At 35.6% G+C, this 22,721-nt stretch overlaps 1 protein-coding gene across 1 annotated transcript in view; it reads left to right on the top strand.

Annotated features, from left to right (window-relative positions):
- MYCBP2 (MYC binding protein 2) overlaps positions 1–22,721 on the top strand; it is a 262,011-nt gene that overhangs the window by 31,432 nt on the left and 207,858 nt on the right. The window contains 5 exon segments of the mRNA XM_055335749.1: positions 1,190–1,405; positions 9,588–9,741; positions 14,076–14,272; positions 22,142–22,384; positions 22,603–22,674. Of these exon segments, the coding sequence (XP_055191724.1) occupies positions 1,190–1,405; positions 9,588–9,741; positions 14,076–14,272; positions 22,142–22,384; positions 22,603–22,674 (882 nt within the window).

Here is a 22,721-nt window from a genome sequence, read left to right as displayed (position 1 = left end):
TTTTCCAGTGTTGTAACCAGTCGATTTTTTGGTCATAATGTATTATCTTTTTCATATGTTCTTGAATTTGGTTTGCTAATAATTGGTTGCTTTTAATATCTATGGAAGGCATACTTACACATAATTTGTCAATTAACTTTGTTATGTTTTTTTCTAACAAGGAGTATTTCACTTTTCCCCCAATTATTTATGGAAGAAGGGAAGAATTTTGAGACCAGTCGTTTTGGTATTTGAGGCGTACTTCTGATACTTTTTGGAACTTGCATTAATAGAATATCTTAAACCAGTTCTGTATATTTATAATTTAAATGTTGATCTCAAAAGCACGATTGTGGTTTGATGAATAAAATACTGCGCCCAACCAGAAATTGACTAGTTTTAATAATTAAATTACCAATCATGAGGGAGGCCTGGGTGGCTGGCTCAGTGATTGAGTGTCTGCTTTTGGCTCAGGTTGTAATCCTGGGGTCCTGGGATTGAGTCCTACCATCAGGCAGGAACTGATTCTCCCTCTGCCTATGTCTCTGCCTCTCTATGTGTCTCTCATGAATAAATTAATAAAATATTTTTTAAAAAATTATGAAGCATGTAATTTTTAGTATTTATTAAAACTGATAGCTAGGAGGGAGCTTCAGGAAAGCATATGTCCATAATCTGCAGAAATCTAATTTCCTAACATTACCAGTATTTGAGAATGAAAATAGAAGAATTGATTAAAATTAAGATGGTTTTGGTTTTTTTTTTCGGTTCTGATTTCTGTTGAAGTCCCTAAATTCACTTTTAAAAGAAATAAAAATTTAATTCAACATTTGTAGTAGGTCATTGAGACTCTGTAATATACATCTGGTGTCCCCTAGAAAAGCACCAAATTAATATTCTGTGATACTACAACAGTTGAGCTTTGTTGGCTCTATTCCTATCATGGGATAAAAGGGTATTCCTGTTAGACTCTTTGCCAGTCTCCAGCCCTTGTCAGTTTGGTTATTGCTGTGTTACTTAGAAATTTGTGAAATGTAGAAGAAAGGGTACTTACTATAAATTGAATCAGTAGACTTAGATTATCTTTGTTGTGTCACTTATTGACTTCTGTAACTCATCTAGCATGTTTAATCTTTAATTTTTATTTAAAGTGAGAATTGGTGATGATGGAAAAGAATATGAAATTGAAATATTATATCTTCTATTTCAGTCTGAAAACTTGGAGAATACAATAATCATACCAGATATCAAATTACATAGCAATCCTTCTGCATTTAATATTTATTGCAATGTACGCCATTGTGTTCTGGAATGGCAGAAAAAGGAAACATCGTTAGCAGCTGCATCCAAGAACTCTGTGCAGAGTGGAGAATCAGATAGTGATGAAGAGGAGGAATCCAAAGAGCCCCCTATCAAGCTTCCAAAGGTAAGTCACTGAGTTCCACATGGATGGATAACCTACAGATGTTTTGGCTATAGTACATATATTTGCAGTGCTAAAATACCTTGCAGTTTATAAAATTGTGCACTAAAAATTAACAGCGCTTATGGGTAAAAACAGACCCGGGGCCTGGGTAAAAACAGGCCCGGGGCCGACCAGGAAAACTCTGCAACTTTATAACTGGTTGTTAACAAAGTCAATGATTGGTAACTCAGTGGTGAGTACTTGGCAGCCCTGGAAGAAAGATTAGGGGCTTTTGTTTTGTTTTGTTTTGATTAGGGGCTTTTAAAAATGTACAAAAGCAGTAAAATGGGAATAGTGGCTTGTAAACACTGAGCCATTGCAGGTAGAAGTGGAACTCTGAGCCGGTGGGCTGCTATTAAGGTGAGCATAAGCAGAATTGCAAACTACCACAAGCCAAGAGCTATAGAAAGCCAGAGGTGCTCCCTTCTGGGGAAGGAACCCTTGGTACAGGTATGCATTTTTATTTTTCTAGAACTAAAACTAGAAGGGCCCTTGGCTATGTAGCTGCTTAGCTGAAAGCTTTTGCCTTTTCTGCCTAAGAATATAATTGTACTCTTGCTACTTTGGCTCCCCTTGCCTATGAGAAAAATTACATATGAAGCAACCAAACTTCTACGTTGTTCTGCTATTACTTCTCTTTACCAGAGATATATAAGCTAATTGGTATTATAAAAACATGTATGGTATTAGACAAACTATTCTTAAGATATTCCCTTCTTTTAAGTATTAATATATTTCAAGACTGTAATGTTATTTCATATATATATATTTTTCTGTATTGTAGGTGTAGTTCGTATTTCTAACAAAAGACATATAGACATTTTTAAAAGGCTACCCTTACTATAAATGGTTCATGTGTATTGCTTTTTTCTAAATATAGGCATTTAAAAATGGTTTTCTTTCTCATAAATGACTAAAGTCTATTTCTTTTTTTTACTAAACTGGTATCTTGGGCAGCCCCGGTGGCGCAGCGGTTTAGCGCCGCCTGCAGCCTGGGGTGATCCTGGAGACGCTGGATCGAGTCCCACATTGGGCTCCCTGCATGGAGCCTGCTTCTCCCTCTGCCTGTTCCTCAGCCCCTCTCTCCCTCTGTGTCTCTATGAATAAATAAAATTTAAAAAAATTAAAAAAATAAATAAACTGGTATCTTAAAACTCTGCCTTGGAAACGTTTATACATGTACAGAGGGGCTATCATGCAAATATTTTGCTATTTGAAAATAGCAGCCAAGATAGAAAGTACACCACTGTCCTTTATCATTACTGTGGGATTCTTCTCACCTTATGCTCAGCGGATGACTTGCTTCCTGGTTCATAGAGTGAAAGTGGTTGTATGAACTTCCTCAGCCTTTTAGTCAACTGTCTTCAAATATCTTTCTCTTGGGTTCTTCCTTTAGTTCCTTTCTCTCCACTGTCCTTAAGTATGCCTTCTTTACTGACTCCTTTCTTCTACTTAAAGCTAGCAAGTTCATCTTTTTCATGTAAGCTTATCTAGGTAGAGAGTTTTCCATCAGTACTGACACGTCAGGGAACAGGGTACAATGATTAAGAACATGGACAGTGGAGTCAAACTGCACAGGCTCAAACATTCACCATTAAAAATACTAGCTGTGTGATGCTGGGAAAGTTAGTTGACTTATCTGTGCCTATTTTGTCATCTATGAAATGAAGAGAACATCCACCTCACAGGGTTGTAGGATTTTGTGAGTTAATAAGTGTCATAAGTAGTTATAAGTATATCAGGTTAGGTGCAAACAAGGTGCAAATAAGACATTGTGTAGGTGCAAATGAATTTGAGTTACTTTTCAAGGAATTCTTCAATTTATTAATAAATACTTTATGTCTAAGGAAATAAAACTTCTGGACAATCTGTGAGATGATAGGACAAGAGGGGAAGAAGTGCCGAGATGTCTTTATGCAGAAGCACTCAGAATGCTGTGGGTTAGGGTGTGGGTGGGGACTGAAACTTCCAGGTGGTGTTTTTGGCAGGCATTTGCATGACGGAAAGGACTGACACGGAAGAAGAGATGAGGCCTTCAGGGCTTGAGGTGAGGGGAATTTGAGGGCAGGTGAGAAATGGTAGCATTTTTTTCCTTTCAACCGGTTCTGCTCCAGATGCTACTCTTTTACATCAGTTCTTTCCTTCTCTTTTCAGTTGTTCCTCTATTGTTCTTCCTACACATGTGGCTGTCGGTTTCCTTCTTTTCACTGAGTTTTTTTTTTCTCTCCTACTTCTTTCCTCTCACATAATTAAAGAAGTTTTTATTTGTTGTTGAAATAGCAGTTTGATCCAATTTTATTTTCTCCTTGAATTTTATTTTTTTTATTATTTTTTATTGTTTTATTTTTTTCTCCTTGAATTTTAAAAACTAAGTTGAATTTATTACATAGACTTTGTCAGGTATTTTTTGCTTTTGGTTTTTGTGCGTCAGCAATCTTTGATATTTTAAAAAGTACTTTCTTACCTATACCTAAATGCTTTCTATTAAGGTTTTTTTTTTTTTTTCCCAAAATGCAGATTTTAGGGGCCCCTGGGTGGCTCAGTTGGTTAAGCATCTGCCTTCAGCTCAGGTCATGATCCCAGGGTCCTGGGATGGAGCCTCATGTAGGGCTCCCTGCTCAGTGGGGGCCTGCTTCTTCTCCCTCTCTTTCTGCCTCTCCCCTCCACTCACGGACTTCCTCTTCTCTCTCAAATAAATAAGTAAAATCTTAAAAACTAAGATATAGTTTTTACCCCATTCAAACCATCTTTCACCATCTGATTTCTAGATCCTCTAAAATGTTCCAAGCTTTATAACTACGTAATTCTTAATAGTTTTTTTTAGGATTCATACTTCCCTTTCAGTCTTGTTTGAGGCTATTCATACCACATATTTTGTTAAAAGGTATAGATTTACATAGACTTATTTATTTACTTCTTAAGTTTATTTACTTCTGAATTCTTTTTTGAGTTGTAGCAAGCATTGTATTAGGCCCTGAAAATAAAATGATGAGACACAGTCCCTACCCTCAAGAAAGTTATGTCTGGTAGGGGTAAACAGACATGTCTAGTCAGTTAAGGGTTCCTAGGGGCATGGTAGGTGTAGTGGAATGTGGTAGAATAAGAATGTAGCACTGACTACAGATTCCTGTGCAGGCAAAGGGAACAGCGTCATTGTAAAAGTACAAGTGGTCTGTTTTGGCTAAAGTGGAGTAGCTGAGTAGAGCAAGAGGCAGAGAGCGGGGGTTAGATAGTTAAGGGCATTCTGTGTCTTGTAGCCACTTTCAGATTTTGTCTTGTGATTTGGAAATATTGAAGATTTAAAGCAAAGGAGTTTGATCATACTTGTATTTTAGTAAAGTTACTTGGGTACTAGTAAGACAGATCACTAGAGGGTGGTAAGATTAGAGCAGAGGGGCCAGTGAGGTAGCTATTACAGTTGTTGAGGAGGGGTTACTGAGGCTTGGAATGAGGGTAGTGGTAGTGTTTGGCATATAGGAAGTGTTAAGAAAGTAGAATTGACAGGAATTAGTAATTAGTTGGTGATGAAGGCTGAAAGAGAAGGTGGAATCTAAGCATATATCTAAAGTTTCTGAGTGACAGTGCCATTTACCGCAGGAGGGAGAAGTGGAGGAGAAACAGTGCTTTGCTGGAATGATGATGAAGTTTAGTTCTGGCCATACTGAGTTTGAAGTCCTGTGAGGTATCCCATGTACACTATATAGGGCTGAAGTTCCAAAGAAAGGTCCCAGCTAAAAATAGAGATTTGGGAGCTATCACCGTGTGGGGGAAGAAAGTGAAACAAAATTCTGTTAGAGATAGAATGGGGGTGGGATCCAGGACATAGCTTAAATTGTTAGCTTTGAAAAGTTGTAAGGACACTTTTGGGTGTCAAGAGAAAGGGAAGAAGTTGCTAGTAGTCATAGATAAATTTGTATGTTAGAGGATAGGAACTTAGACATTTCACACCCAGAATTATTCTTTCTAAGAAGCAGAATTCTTTCTCTTCTTTTTGCCCTTCTCTTCTTCCTCCTCTGCTGCTACACTTCCTCCACCCTTCCTTTTGTTCCCCTCAAGATTTTTATTTTTTATTTGTAAATATCATCTCTACCAAATATTTCCTTTATATAAAAAATTCTGAAAGAATTTTCCCTCTGTGGTAATACATATAAATCTACTTTTGGTTTCCTCTTGAGTTTTTTCAGTGTATTTTGGAAGTATTAGAATGGATTCTAGGACTTTTAAAGCAGTTTTTAACGTATAGTTGACATATAATGTTATTACTGGTTTCAGGTATGCAACATACAGATAATTCTGTACATTTCGAAATGTTCACCATAAGTGTAGTCACTATATGTTGCCACGCAACATCATTACGATATTATTGATAATATTCTCTATGCAGTACTTTGTATCTCCAGGAATTATTTATTTTATATCTGCAAGTTATAATCCTCTTCATCTATTTTTGCTCATCCCCTACCCCCTCCCTCTGGGACTTTTTAATAGAACAAGATACAATTTCTAATGGCAAAGAGCTTATTATTACATCAAAATGTAACTAAACTCTCATGTTCATACATATTAGTGTAATAATATAGTCACTTTTGGAAATAATATGATTTGAGGAGAGCAAAAATAAAACCTTGAAAGGCTCATTGTGTCATTTTTCTTTGGCTGAGCATGTTTTTATCTCACTTTTTCCCTGCAATGACATTGGACTGGCAACATCAGATAGTTATTTGAGTTTGTGTCCTTCAAATAGAATAGCCTTCAGGATTTAATGGTTAAAAGCAACTGTAGGGGTGTCCTGGTGGCTCAGCGGTTTAGTGCTGCCTTCAGCCTGGGGTGTGATCCTGGAGACCCGGGATCGAGTCCCATGTCGGGCTCCCTGCATGGAGCCTGCTTTCTCCCTCTGCCTGTGTCTCTGCCTTTTTCTGTCTCTGTGTCTGTCATGAATAAATAAATAACATCTTTAAAAAAAAAGCAACTGTAAAGGAAAAAATTAGTACATTTAGAAAAGACTACTTATTGAAGAAAAGTGGAATACTGTGTGGTAGGTGGTTAGTTATGGTTTATCATTGAAAGTATTGAAGCTTAGTGTATTGTTATTATAATTGACCACTCTATTTGAAAGTTATATTTATTTTGCTGACCATAAAGGCAGATATTTGAAAAGTGCAGAACACTTTTTACAAAGAAGAAATAGAAATTAAAAAATAGAAATCCTTTTTAAAATCCTGTTAACTAAAATATACCCACTATAAGCATTTTTATATATACACATTAAAAATATATTATTTCTGCACAAATGAAATCATATTGTATTTGCTCTACTATATTTTTATCTCCTTATACTCTTCCTATCTAATATTGAGTGAGTGGAAAGTATAGTATGTTCTCAGTGACTATAAGGCCTTGATGTGTAAGTGCAATTTCAAAGTTGATATGAATGGTAAAATAACCTCAGCCAAACCTCAGGGGAAAAATCATCACAACATCTTTTCTTTCTCAGTTCAATAATTCAAAGGTAGATATGGTGGAAAACTTGAAGTTGATTTTTATTTTGGTGTATATTGAAAACATACCATTATTCTGGAAACAAAGTAGTTTTCCCCCGTATTAAAAAAATTTTTGTGAAGTATAAGGTACAGATGAGAGAATCTACAGTGGTTAACCTAGACAGTTTCTCTTATCATTTGACTAACATTTTATGGGTATATCTCACCAAAACCAGCCAGTGTTCTATTCCTAAGCAGTGTACCTGAGTTGCCTATTGTCATACAGTTGGTATTACACTCTAAACTTATCAGAGAGACAATTCCGGAACTTGTTCAGAAGTAGCCTTACTCTTTGTGGTAAGGTTCAAGATTTTCTCTGTTACTGCAGGAATTTTGTATAAATAAGCCCTAGCTAAAAATGTTATCTGTGAATAATATCTCCTTTGGATTTTGAAAAGTCATAACTGGTAGCAGTAGAGTAAGCATTCTTGAAGACTGAAAGGATATAGTTGTAAACTCCCATTGACCTGAGAATACAGCCCCACATTTTGTGTTTAATAGATCCTTGAGTTCAGATTCATTTCATGTAAGTACATAAGCAGATAGAAATCTTAAATAGCACATTTTTATTTTTTAGTCTATTCCAGGAAAAGAAACTATATCACCTGGAAAATTTTCACTGCTTAATGCATTTAATTAGTTGAAACTTTATACAAGCAACTTCTGTAATCTTAGCTATAATTAAGTCTGCTAGGATTTTGGATAACTTCTCTATAGACAGTACTGCTAGTTATTTTGACTTCTCAGTCATATCTGTATTCTTTAGAAACCTTGCAAATGATTATCAAAACTGCAACTGACTTGCTTGCAGCTGATTTGACTGTTGTCTGGAAAATATATATCTGGGTTGCAGTGGTGTTTAGCACACAACTGAGAGAGCAATTAAATTTATTATATGCCTATTGTGTCAGGCACTGGGCTAGCTAAAGGCAATATCAAGCTAGTTCAGACATGCTCCTTGTCTATAAGGAGACCACAGTTAGAAAAAAGAAAAAAATAGTCAGCTACACTGTAATTTAATAAATGCTATGATAGGAGTTTCCACTGGGTAAGAGTCATGTATAAGGATATCTGTTAAAGTATAAATTCTTAGAAGACAGGTTAGTGTAATGTGTATTTTCATTATATCCTGTAGTGAGTTGCCCAAAATAAATGCTTACGAAATATTTATGTAATACATGAATTAATGCACAAATCTCAGCTTAGAGAATATTCTTTTGCTGTTATGTCCAGTAGAATTAATGCTTTGATGCATTTCTACTAATTAGTCTTATTTTAAGTTTTTCTGTTGCTTCTCCACATAATTTAACACCTTCTGAAAAGATCTTGTACATCTGTTTCTCAAAATATTGGCACTGACTGAGAAATGTAATTTCATTGTCTGTTGTTCTGTCAATCCTCTCAAGGTATTCCCACTACCAGGTCATCACATTTCTCTGTCAATCTTTAGCTGCAGATTTCTCTTTTACTAGATACTGAGTTAGATTTTCCCCTGGTCCTGATGAGAAATGATAAGATAATTAAAGTAAAAATAGCAGTGATCTTTTAATTAGGCAGTTTTTAATTCTTTTTGTGATAAACCCTAGAAGATGAGGGAACACCATCAGTAAATAATAATGTTATTGTGATTGTGCCCTTATAGGAAGGGCTAAGATGAAAAGCTTTTTAAATATATTCATTGGGGTGCCTGGGTGGCTGAGTGGTTTCAACGTCTGCCTTTGGCTCAGGATCCTGGGATCAAGTCCGTCCGTGTGTGTGTGTGTGTGTGTGTGTGTGTGTGTGTGTGTGTGTCTCCCACATTGGGCTCCTTGCAGGGAGCCTGCCTCTCCCTCTACCTATGTCTCTGCCTCTCTCCTTTGTCTCTCATGAATAAATAAATAAAATCTTAAAAAAATAAATCTCTTCATTGAACGAGTTATATTGACTTTTTTCTGTGTGAGTTATCATGACTTTTAATGAAATAATGCTGATTTGTACTTGAGTATAGCCAAATGAATTTTTAAATTAATAGAGTTTTTTTTTTTTTTTTTTTTTCTGAGTGAGTGTAACCTGGTATCTAGTGCAGTCTTAGATTTTTCATCTTATTTTGTTATGGCTTCCTTATGTTATAGCTACTTTTTTTTTTTAAAGATTTATTTATTTATTTATGATAGACACAGAGAGTGAGAGAGAGGCAGAGACACAGGCAGAGGAAGAAGCAGGCTCCATGCAGGGAGCCTGATGTGGGACTCGATCCTGGGACTCCAGGATCACGCCCTGGGCTAAAGGCAGGCGCCAGACCGCTGAACCACCCAGGGATCCCCTGTTATAGCTACTTTTAAAGTAGTGCCATTATTTTTTAACCTTCCATATAACTAGATAGTTTACTGAATCTTGAAATAAAACATGTGGGTGGTTGTGTTATTTTTTTTAATGTGTTTTTTTTTTCTTTTTAAATATGGCAGCATTAATCATTTGCTGTGGAAATAAGCTGTACTGGTTCAGTTGCCTGGAAAGTATTATTAGCTTACCTGTTAGAAGATGTGTGTGTGTGTGTGTGTGTGTGTGAGTGTATATATGTATATATACATATATATATCAAAATTTTTTTTCATCTTAAACAGATCATTGAGGTTGGACTTTGTGAAGTTTTTGAATTGATCAAGGAGACACGATTTTCTCATCCATCCTTGTGCCTCAGGAGTCTCCAGGCCCTGCTTAATGTACTTCAGGGTCAGCAGCCAGAAGGCCTCCAGTCAGAGCCACCCGAGGTCCTAGGTAAGTGCTCAGGGGGCATTGAATGAAATCTATAAATTTAAATAGCTTCTCCTATGAAGCATATGGAGCAGCCTGTAATGCATTTGTTTTTTTTTGTTTGTTTGTTTGTTTTGTTTTGTTTTTTTGTTTTTGTTTTAAGTATGATACTGAAACAGCAGGGATATAAATTTTCAGGTATTTTGCTATGTTCTACTAAAGTTACAGTTTAAGACTTCTTTAGTTCATGCACAGACATTTCTTGATTATTGTCATGATGGGGGAAAAAAGCAAAACATAAGTCCTTGGAACCCGGAAGTAATCCTAAACCCTATAGTTACCATTAACTTAAATTGTTCTAATTAAACCTTAGGCCAAAATAGCAAACTTTGAATTTCTCTAACTTTATGTGTTATTCTGGGTAGTTAAAAAAGTGGAAAGAGAGGAAACAAATGCTACCAACCCAAACAGCACATCTAGTTTCCCAACAGAGGGCATTTCTTTTGTATTCATTATAAATAAAAATCCATTTTTATTGTAGATAATGCCTTTTGGATTAGTGGCAACTTCCAATAAGTAAAAATGCTTGCTTTTTTGTAAAGTGTATTTGGATTTTATGAATGCACACCTTTCTTGTTACTGATAGAGGTTCAATATATAATCCTATATAAGCAAGTTAGGAGCTCTTAAAGAATAGAAATAGAGATGGGGGCAAAAATTTGAAAACAATTGGCTAATTGTTTTTCTCTGACGCTAACCATGGGCCTTGAGAGTCTAGATTTTTCTAAATCTCAAGCATTAGTTCATATCAGAGTCATGTGGGCCCTATCTGTGAATTTTCTGATTCAGTAGATTCAGCATGGGGCCCACAAATTTGCATTTAGAAAGGTTTCTGGGTGATGTGCTAGTGCCGCTTGCCTGGGGACCACACTGCTGGTGTGGACTAGAGTTTGATCTTTTTTTTCTAGTTGGCTGTTTGGTGTTTATTAGACCCACATGTGAGAACCTCATATTGGTCTTGTTTTGGTGGTGGTTTTTTTAGGGGGGAGGGATCACATGGTGATTAGTTTTTGTGTTTGATTTTTTTGTTGTTTGGTTTAGTGGGGGAGGTGAGTGCTTGCCAGGAAAACAAGCTAAATATTTTTAAAAAACCAATACCCTCCCCCGCCCCATGTTATTAAATACTAATACTAAATAAAAGCTGTCATATGGTAAGAAGCAGGCACCTTGTTGACTCTCCTTTTGGTAACAGCAATGATCATATTACTATTGTGACACTTTATTTGGCATTACAGCATCTTACTAAAGCTTTATTTATTTGATTGGTTTTATTTGAGAATATTTTGCTGTTTCTAGCTCTGGTTTGTCAATTAACAAATAATTGAAATATTTAAAATGTCCACTAAAACCTGTATATCTTACTTGTTACTTTGAATAACGTACTAAGCATTTCTTTTTCTTAAATCTTCTGGCATACGATCGTCTTTTATCAGTTGTTATACAGCTTGTTTTGTATCCAGTCTATATTAAATACTCCCTTTCCTTTACTCTTTTCAAAATAGATCTTGTTCTTAATACTGGTTTTGAAATTATGTGTGCTTTAGCTTAAACATCTTCTATTTATTAAAACTTTTACCTGATTAATATGTCTGGGTTTTTGTTTTTGTTTTTCCTTGTTAACAGTTTCAGATGATGCTATACCTCTTTCTTTGGTGTATCTTTTATCTTTTAGTGTCTATTTCTTATCTCTTCACTGCTTTGACTTATTTTTCTATTGAGGGAGTTACCATCATTTTATATTTCTAATTTTGTTAAATTAGCTCAAAGATGTAATTTGGTTCTTTCAAACTAAATTTCTGTTGAAATCTGCCTCGTTTTTCCTTTAATCTAGTAGCATAATCACATTAATATACTTTCAGGTTTTTTTCATGAAAAAATTTGGTTTTATTCATAAAAATATAGGTATATATGTATTACTGTCAGGTAGGGAAGATACAGGTGTATATGTATTTCTGAATACACCAAGCTCCTTTTCTTAGCAAATGGATTTTGATTTAGAAATTGTTTTGTTAAAAAAAAATCACTTTTCTTACATCCATTTTTCTGTTCTTTTAAGGTTGGAATATATGTTTTTAAGTCTTCACTTAAATGTAATAGTATCTCCTATGTTCTGGGCTAAAAGTGTAAAATTCAGGGGGGTCAATACAGACATTGTTGCTGTTATTATGGGACTTAGCATCAGATAGTTGGACATGTGTGATTACAGATACGCGTAAATAGTATGGGGGAAAGTAGACGGAGTTCTGGGAGTCTGTAACAGTCTTCCTTGAAGATGTGACCCTGGAGATTTGAAGAATGAGTATGAAGGAGTTTGCGGAATTTCTAGGCAGAAAGGGCAGCATGCAATAAGTGTCTGATACAGGAAGGAGAACGACTGAACAGAGATTGGCTGGCTGGAATATGGAGAGTCAGGGAGGGAGGACTTTGCCATGAGTGAGGAGGGAGGCAGGGACGGGATCATGTGAAGCTTCATAGGCTGTGTTACAGGAGCCTCATGGCTATTGTTCTAGGAGAAATGGAAAGTCATTCGCTATTTCCTGATGCTTTAAAAAAAGTTATTTTATAGCGCTTAAAGTGTTCCATTCCCCTTAAATCTAACTTTTCTGATGACAGGCATTCTGCCTTGTTTGCCAGAGTACTATCACAACCCAGAATAGTTTCTCACGTTCAGGAAGAATTCAGTAAATATTTGCTGACTAATTAAAGATGAAGGGCCAGAAGGATAATGATGGAAAGTAGGATGGACAGATGGAGTTGGGACAGATGAAAGGATGACGGGAAAGAAGGAAAGTTGGAGGGAAAGGTGAAGGGAAGGAGAGAGAGTGGGATGCACAGGCACATGACATGAAGGGGGGAGGGAGAATGGAATGAAGGAAGAAGGAACAAACAAAGAGATGATTGGATTTTAAATAAAAAAATGGATTTTGGGTTTAAAAAATTCTCTTTGGCTATAAAGGGGCAAAAGTGAACAGAGATTCACTGTTCTCTGTTAACAGAGAAACTAGAAGCTAGTTTATGAACACTGTTGTAGTCTGAGTCCAAGGTGGTGGGTGATAGCACGGATTGGAAAGAAGGTCAGGACCTGCTAGAGCATGCAGAGGTGTTAGGAAGAGAACTTGACAGGGCTTCATTGGTGTGAGAGATACAGGAAATGAGGAAGAGCACAGGAAGGCTAGGCTTCTGTGAGGTAACAAACAAACCCCACAAGGCCTTTTAATTTCCAGAGAGTTGCAGTTCACAAATTCTTTCTCTTGTTTTCTTTTTCCCTCTCCTTTTCTTTATCTTTCTCAATTTTGCAGTTTTTTTCTGATTTTCTTTCTTTCTCTTTCTGTCTGGAGTGATCACTTGTAAGGATTTTCAAATTCCCTTTCTGTTCTGCAGAAGAAATACCCAGAAGTCTGTTGATTCAGTCTTGAACAAGTTGTTCCGGGAATTTTGTGTGGAAATTTCTGGTGGCCATAGAACATTCAGGGGTTACTTTACCATCTTCGCCACTAAATGGCTTTATCATGTCGGGAAAATCTCTTTATCTCCCTGTCTCAATTTCATTGTCCATTAAAGGGGGAGAGTATCTGTCCTACTGACTTGGAGGTCTTTCTACAAAATAAAATGAATTATATACTCTCTTTATAAATTATAAATGTGAACTGTTGTTATGTTAGCAATAAAGCAGCTTTAAAACAAATGATAGCATGTGTTTTATGTATTCTCTTGTTTTGCAAATATATAATTTTCTTGATACTAACATTTTAAGAAGCTTGTATTCTTCCCACTCTAAAAGGTAAAATAGGGATGCCTGGGTGGGTGGCTCAGTGGTTGAGCATCTGCCTTCGGCTCAGGTCATGATCCCAGGGTCCGGGGATCAAGTGCCACATTAGACTTCTCGGAGGGAGCCTGCTTCTCCCTCTGCCTATGTCTCTGCCTCTCTCTCTGTCATGAATAAACAATAAAATCTTTAACATAAAAGGTAAAATAAGTGCAGTGAGTAGTCTGTTACTTGAGAGGATATTTCTTGAATGTGTGAATTTTGATCAAGACAAGTTTCTTTTAAACAATCTGGGATAGATTCTATTTTTATATTTACAAAAATAAGGGGTTGAATTAAATGTTCTCTGAGATCCTTTTTATATAAATATTCTAACTTTGGGAGGAAAGGGGTAACTAGAAAGGAAGTAGTGCAAAAGTAAGTGTCCTAGGTGTCTTAAATATTTTTTTTTAATGAGGCGAGGTAAAAATAAATCAATAGACACATTGATGTTCTGTATGACTAATATAATTGAGTTCTATTTTATTTACAGAGTCTCTCTTCCAGCTCCTTTTGGAAATCACTGTTCGAAGTACTGGAATGAATGACAGCACAGGACAGTCTTTGACAGCACTTTCCTGTGCTTGCCTCTTTAGTTTGGTTGCTTCTTGGGGAGAAACAGGAAGGACACTTCAGGCCATCTCTGCTATCCTAACCAACAATGGCAGCCATGCTTGCCAAACAATACAGGTATTTCTTTCTTTTTTTTTTTTTTTCCAATACAGGTATTTCACTTAGAGCTGCTTAGATGGTTCCAAGATGCCAAGTTTGAATCTCACCTTAATTTCTGTCAGTAGGAATCCTCTGCTTTATCTCACTAATTAATAGTGATTTGATATATCCAAGGTTGATGTATAAATAATCTACAGTGTATAAAGTAGTAAAATGAAATTTGGCAGAAACTCTTGTATCTTTTTTTTTTTTCTGTATAGATTCATCTCAGGGGATATTAAGGTACAATGTAAATGATGAGCTGAATTGCCAATCTAGAGAAAGGAGGTGTTAGTGTTGGGGATGTGGAAGGAGAATGTTCTTGGTATCCATGTACTAAGGCATGGAATTAAGAGGAGTGGACTACTGAAGACTGAAAAAAGTTTAGTATAGTTTTAATATCGAGAGCTTTTAGCTAATAGACAGGACTTGCATGCATATCTGTCTGACTGTAATATTATGCTTAAACATTAGGCCTTGCACAACTCCAGATCCCCTGAATCAACAGCGGTTGAGGTTCTCCATAGATGTGCCCTGTCCCTGCATCCCTGTCTCCAGCCTCAACAACACCATATTAAAACCTACTATCTTAACATGGCTTATAGTATTCTTCATGATTTGGTCTCATTCCATCTACTCACTTCATTTTACAGAACTATCTTCACCAGGCTATGGGTGGAGGAAGAAAAATCTTTCCTGAGAACATATAACTCTAACATTGCAAATTCTTTGAGATTCAAATGCATATTACCTATCTTGTTGCAAAAAGCTTAAGCTGAGAGTTTAAAATAGGGCAGGGATGATAGTACAATAAGGTATCTTGTTGAAGAAGACCAAAATCCTTTTTGGAGGAATGAACTCCTGGTTTCAAAGGCTTCCCACAAACAAAACACATCTGATTTCACAAACAAAAAGTGCATAGAAAAAAAAAGCACCATCATTCAGAGTTAGTAGAAACAAATATAACAGAATCAGTCCTGCCTAGTCTGTATATATTGAAATTATTTGAAATAGATATAAAACGCATATATATTTAATATGGTAAATTAATACAAGTATCACAAGTATAATTAAGGAATAAGAATATAAAAACAAATCAGATGGGTCAGAAAATGAACCAAATTGAACTGGAAATAAAATAATTACAATCTGAAATTTTAAAGGTGAGTTAACCATTGGATATAAAAGAGGAAGAAATTATTCAGAATGCAACACAGAGAGACAAAGAAGATACGAAAGGCAAAATAAGAAATGTGAATGGAGAATGAGAAAGCCTGGTGTATCAACTTAATTTGAGTTTCACAAGGCAATAATGCATTTGTGTAGAGCAGTACTTGAAATAATATGTAAGGTTTTCCAAAATTGGTAAATGACATAGAATCCTCAGAATAAGGAAGTCTAGTTTATCAGAATAAATTCTCTAGGTCCTGCCACAGTGTTGGTGAGAGAAAATCAATAGGAGAGAAAAGGAGGAAATCTGAGACTTCTTATTGTAGTACTGGGTTGTCTTAAAACTTTAGTACAAAAAAAAAAATAGTACATTTTTAGAAAGCATGAGAGAAATAGAGTTATGTTGAAGAAACATGTTAATTTCTGCTTCCTTCCTAGTCTCCACAAAGGTTATAATAAAGGAATTTTTTTTTAAGTTTAGATTTTTAAGAATGGAACATATTTTTGAAAAAATAGAAATTGGAGAAAGCTTAAATTGTCTTAAGAGGCTAATTCCCATAGAAAGTACATTGATTTTCACCTAAAATTCCAGATGGGATTTGGAATTAATAGTAATAGGTACCTGGAAAGTGGTGGTGAGGGCAGGAGCTAAGAATTCATTAGAAATCTATATAACAGAAGGTAGAGAACCCCAGAGCTGTTCTTTTGCCCTTCGTAGCCAAGCAGCTGTTGTTTTCTCATACCCCCAGAGAGATAGGTTTGTTGTCTGAAGAAACTGAACTAGAGAGGCCAGGGAAACTAACTATAGTTGAGAGTGGAAATAGGAGCTAGGCGAAAATGGAGATTAAATGAAAATCTTTGTATTGATGATGAAGTTTCTTAATCCTGTTTCCAGAACACTGGCCATAGACTTATTATAGCTTTTAGGAAAAAGACTGGCAGATTCTTCTTTGGAGAAAGAGTGAGAAAAGATCCACAAATGCAGACATTTGGTGGAGGGATGGAGGTGAGGAAGGAGTCCTCCAATGAAACTCCCAATCTTACTTAGTGTGATCGTTTTTGAGGTGAGCTCAAATCAGATGATCTGTCAAATCCTGTCTACTCATGCCAAGTTTCCTACCAGTTTTTTAGTAGCTTAATCTTAAAAATAAGTGTACAATCAGATAATTTGTTTTTTGGGTGTTGAGTTTGGTAAATTACTTATAGATTTTTGGATACTAACCCTTTATCACATATATCATTTGCAAATATCTTCTCCCATTCTGACGGGTGCTTTTTAGTTTTGTTGATTGTTTCCTTCCCTGTACAGAAGCTTTTTATCTTCATGAAATCCCAGTAGTTCATTTTTGCTTTTGTTTCCCTTGCCTCCAGAGATGTGTCTAGTAAGAAGTTGCTACAGCCGATGTCGAAGTGTTTATTGCCTGCATTCTCCTCTAGAATTTTGATGGTTTTCTGTCTCACATTTAGATCTTTCATCTACTTTGAATTTATTTTTTTGTGTATGATGTAAGAAAGTGGTCCAGTTTCATTTTTCTGCATGTGGCTGTCCGGTTTTCCCAACACCATTTGTTGAATAGACTGTCTTTCCTCCACTGGATACTCTTTCCTGTTTTGTCAAACATTAGTCGACCATATAGTTGAGGGTCCATTTCTGGTTTTCTCTTCTCTTTAATTGATGATCTGTGTGTCTGTTTTGTGCCAGTACTGTTTTGATGATTACAGCTTTGTAATATAGCTTGAAGTCTGGAATTGTGATGCCTCTAGCTTTGCTTTTCTTTTTCTAAATTGCTTTGACTATTTGGGGTCTTTTGAGGTTCCATACAAATTTTAGGATTGTTCTAGTTCTGTGAAAAATGCTAGCGGGTATTTTGATAGGGATTGCATTGAATGTGTAGATCACTTTGGTCAATATAGACATTTTAACGATATTTATTCTACCCTATGAGCATGGAATGTTTTTCCATTTCTTTGTGTCCTCTTCAGTTTCTTTCATCTGTTCTGTAGTTTTCGGAGTGAAGATCTTTTACCTCTTTGGTTAGATTTATTTCTAGGTATCTTAACGGTTTTTGGTACAATTATAGATTGGACAATTCCTTGATTTCTTTTTCTGTTGCTTCATTATTGCTGTATAAAAATGCAGCAGGTTTCTGTACATTGATTTTGTATTCTATGGCTTGACTGAATTCATGTATCAGTTTTAGCAATTTTTTGGTGGAGTCTTTCAGGTTTTCTACATAGAGTATTGTATCACCTGAGAATAGTGAAAGTTTGACTTCTGGCCGATTTGGAGTCCTTTAATTTCTTTTTGTTTGATTGCTGAGGTTGGGATTTCCAGTACTATGTTAGGTAATGATGATGACAATGGATATCCCTGTCTAATTCCTGACCACAGAGCAAAAATTTGTTTTTTCCCATCAAAGATTGTATTAGCTGTGAGTCTTTCATATATGGCCTTTATGATGTTGAGACATGTTCCATCTATCCCTACTTTGTTAAAGGTCTTTATCAAGAATTGATGCTGTATTTTGTCAGATGCTTTTTCTGCATCTATTGAGAAGATCATATAGTTCTTATCCTTTCTTTTATTAATGTGGTGTATCACGCCTATTGATTTGTGAATATCAAACCACCCTTTCAGCCCAGGAATAAATCCTACTTGACCATGATGAATGATTCTGTTGTGCTGTTGGATTCAATTTGCTCTTGTTTAGTTTTTTTTTTGTTTGTTTAGTTTTATTGCATCCATGTTCATCAGGGATATTGGCCTGATTCTCGTTTTTAGTGAGGTCTTTGTCTTGTTTTGGAATCAAGGTAATGCCGGCCTCATAGAATGCGTTTGTACCCCAAAAACAAATAATTCAGTTAAGAAATGGCAGAAGAGGGGCACCTGGTGGCTCACTGGTTGAACGCCTGCCTTTGGCTCAAGTCATGATCCTGGGGTCCTGGGATCGAGTCCCACATTAGGCTCCTGCATGGAGCCTACTTCTCCTCCCTCTGCCTATGCCTCTGCCTCCCTCTTTGTGTCTCTCATGAATAAATAAATAAAATCTTAAAAAAAAAAGAAATGACAGAAGAGGTAAGTAGACATTTTTTCCAAAGACATACAGATTGCTAACAGACCCATGAGAAGATACTCCAGGTCACTCATCGTCAGGGAAATACAAATCAAAACGACAGTGAGATATCACCTGACATTTGTCAGAACAGATGTTGGTGAGGATGCAGAGATAGGGAAACCCTCTTACACTGTTGGTGGGAATGCAAACTAGTGCAGCCATTTTGGAAAACAGTGTGTAAGTTTCTCAAAAAGTTAAAAATAGAACTACCCTACGACTCAGCAGTTGCACCCCTAGACGATTAATCAAAGGATACAGAAATACTGATTCAAAGAGGAACATGCCCCTGATGTTTATATGCAGCATTATCAACAATAACCAAATTATGGAAAGAGCCCAAATGTCCATCAACGGATGAATGCATAAAGAAGATAATAAGGTGTGTGTGTGTGTGTGTGTGTGTGTGTGTGTGTGTGTAGTGGAATATTACTTAGCCATCAAAAAGAATGAAATGTTGCTATTTCAACAACATAAATGGATCTAGAGAGTATAATGCTAAGTGAAATAAGACTGTCAAACACAAATAATCATAATTTTGCTGATATGTGGAACAAAACAGATGAACATAGAGGAAAGAAAAAAAGATAAAGGCAAACTATAAAACAGACTGTATTTTGTTCTCCACAGAGAACAGAGAGGGTTGCTAGAAGGGAGTTGCCTGTGGGGGATGGGCTAAATGAGTGATGGGTATTAAGAAGGGCACTTGTGATGAATCACTAAATTCTACTCCTGAAACTAAAATTACTCTATAAGTTAACTAATTAAAATTTAAATAAAAACTTGAAATACTAAAAACAAAAATAACAAAATAATTGTTATATAACAAAATAATAACAAAAATAATTAAAACAAAATAACAAAAATAATTAAAATACTGCAGCAGGAAAACAAAGTGTACGACCAAGTGCCATAGGCTAACATGAAAAACAAATCCTCCAAATCAATAATAATAGTAAAAGACACTTTGGATAAAAAGAATATAGAGAACAGAAGAAGCTCTAAGCTGTAATACTTCTTTTTTCTTTTTTATAATTTTTTAAAAGAATTTATTATTAGTGAGAGAGAGAGAGAGAGAGAGAGAGAGGTACAGGCAGAGGTAGAAGCAGGCTCTATGAAGGGAGCCTGACGTGGGACCTGAGCCTAGGTCTTCAGGATCATGCCCTGGGCCGAAGGCATCACTAAACCGCTGAGCCACCCGGGCTGCCTGTAATATTTCAATGAGAAATAAAAGAAGCCTACTTATATTAAAATCAATATTCTATTTAAAAAAAAAACAAACTCAGAGAACGGGAAAGAATTTTTGTAAGTTAAGACAGCTAGCAATAAAATTAGAAGGGTTAGAAGATCAGGTTGCAGTCTCCAGAAAATAGAAAAGACAGAGAAAATAGGTGATATAAAATAAAATTAGAGGATTTAACCAGGTATTCAAGGTAATACCAGGTAATAGGTATTCAAGCAGAGAGAAGGAAGCAAGAAATCTTACAAGGAAAGTTCCTATACCCGGAAGATACACATTTTCAGATTGACAGAACACACACTGAATGTCCAACATTCATTATGAAACAAAGACTCCTACCAAGATACAGCTTGGCAAATCAGAACACTGTTAATTAACAGATAATAAAGGTTCCAGAGAGCAAAGACATTATGTAACAAAGATCAAGCAGAATGGCATTGGATTTTTCAAAAGCAGCTCTGGTATAGAAAATAACAGTGCTTTCAAAGTTCTGCGAGAAAATGATGTGCGTTACTCCTCACTCAACCAGCAGTCGTGTTTGAAGGTTGATGAAGATGCTTTGGAATAGGCAAGATAGAGAACAATTTTGACTTCTGCACCTGCCTCTTCCTTAGTCTAGACCAGAGCAGTGTCTCATGAGGTGTGTTGCCAAGTGGGAAAAATAGAAATGGTGTGTTTGACTTTATTGAGGGGAGCATGGGGAACACTTAGGGGTATTTATAGAGGAAACTTAGCAAATGCAAAAATAGGGCAATTGTTGACTTAACAAAAAAAATTACACAAGGAGAGAAATGTAATGTTAACACAGTTTTTGGTTCATGAATCATGATTATACAGTCATAATAAATGAACTTTGAATACTAATTTAACCAGAAATGATCATATAGCTCAATTTTGAGTATTTGGGACAGAAGGAGGGGCATCATCATTCATTATAGGCACCAACAGAGAAAATATCTGAAGCAAAAAAATTAACAGTAGAAGCTTTGGCATAATATATAGGAATGTGGATATTCTAGGTAAAAAAGTTTAAGATTTATATAGCTGCTTCTAGGGAGAAAGTTTGTAGTATTCAGCTACATATATGTTCTGTATAATTTTATTATATATAGTATATGTTATAAATTATTATATGTAAGAAATTGTATAATTTGGTTAAGTCAGTGGCCTTAGAACTAGAAGGGGAAGAGAATGTATCTGTGAAAAGTGGGTCACTTACTACCGTGAAAGCTCTTCCCTCTACAAAATGCTACCCAATAGAAATATAATGTAGTCTACATATGTAATTAAAAGTTCTTTATTAGCCAAATTAAAAAGGTAAAAAGAAACAGGTGTGGTTAGCTATTTTAATGAGATATTTCACTCAACTCAATATATCCACAAAATCATTTCAACACGTAGTTAATATAAGAAGATTATTATTAAAATTCTGTATTCTTGTGTTTATACTAAGTCTTCAAAATCCAGTCTTTATTTTGTATTTAAAGCACTAACCACATTTCAAGAGCTCAGTAGTCACATGTGGCTAATGGCTGCCATATTGGACAGTGCAGCTGTAGAACTATGGCTGGTGGTGCCCTGGGGGCTGGGTATGTTGTTGAATGTGGTAAAAGAAAGACAAAAGATGAGGAACAAAATTCCCATGCTGGTGACTGTTGAGGACTCAGTTACAGTGCCAGGTATATAGCATGTCTTTGATAAATACTGGTTAAATTAATGCTGTGAATGAATACACAAATGGATTTTCATATCATGGAATATTGCTGAATTTGATGGACAGTACTCATAATGGAGAAACAAAGTAGAAGAGAAACATTGGAAATTTTATTTCATCTGTAGAAGGCACACCACAACGTTCTCTCATGTTTAAATTTGTGTTTGTTGTGATAAAGGATATTATTAATAAGTATGAAATCATTCAAAAGATATTTTGGCTTGTGTGTATTCTAATCAATATAATTTTATTTATATCCAGTGTTCATACTTTTTACTAGTGTAGTATGTTTCCATCCACAAAACTTGAAATCGTAGGCAGAACTGGTTATTGAATGTTTTGGAGAAAGATGCATATTTCAGTGTTTTGAACCAAAAGTGCAACTTAATATTCTTTGGATTTGACATTTTTATCTTGGGCTGCTTGAGATCAGCTTCTTATAGATAAATTCCTGTAGTTAGTGCTTTTTACTGATGTGTCAAACCATGATCATTCTGAACAATTTATTTTCTCATAAATGATCATGTATTACTGAAATATCTTTATTTCACCTGTTTCGTGTTTGGGACATTTAAAAATACATATTTATTTGTTTCTTGTCTTTCAAATAGGTGCCAACGATACTAAATTCACTACAGAGAAGTGTACAAGCAGTGTTGGTGGGAAAAATTCAAATTCAGGACTGGTTTAGCAATGGCATTAAGAAAGCAGCTTTAATGCACAAGTGGCCATTAAAAGAAATATCCGTTGATGAAGATGATCAGTGTTTACTTCAGAATGATGGATTTTTTCTTTATCTGTTATGCAAGGATGGATTATACAAAATAGGCTCTGGATACAGTGGAACAGTTAGGGTAATGTAATTTCTTATAGTTCTTACTTACAGCAGAAGTTATGTCCATCCTGAATTGTGTGTTCTCAGTTTCATTTTTAGAGTACTATTTAATTTTGATGTAATATTTCTTTGAAAATCATGATGGAAGCATAAATATTAAAAATCATCCATTTGTGGTGTTTTTCATTGATTATTAATTATGAAACTGTTCATGGGCTGTTTTTTGTTACTTTGCAGGGCCATATATATAATTCTACATCTCGCATCCGAAACAGAAAAGAAAAAAAATCTTGGTTAGGATATGCTCAGGTAAGAGAATATCCACAATAAACCAAACTTTTCTGGCTTGTACTTGT

Source organism: Nyctereutes procyonoides, unplaced genomic scaffold, assembly GCF_905146905.1.
Source record: "Nyctereutes procyonoides isolate TBG_1078 unplaced genomic scaffold, NYPRO_anot_genome, whole genome shotgun sequence".
Taxonomy (NCBI): domain Eukaryota; kingdom Metazoa; phylum Chordata; class Mammalia; order Carnivora; family Canidae; genus Nyctereutes; species Nyctereutes procyonoides.
Note: the sequence above shows the minus strand (reverse complement) of the source record. Positions and strands in the feature narration are given on the sequence as shown.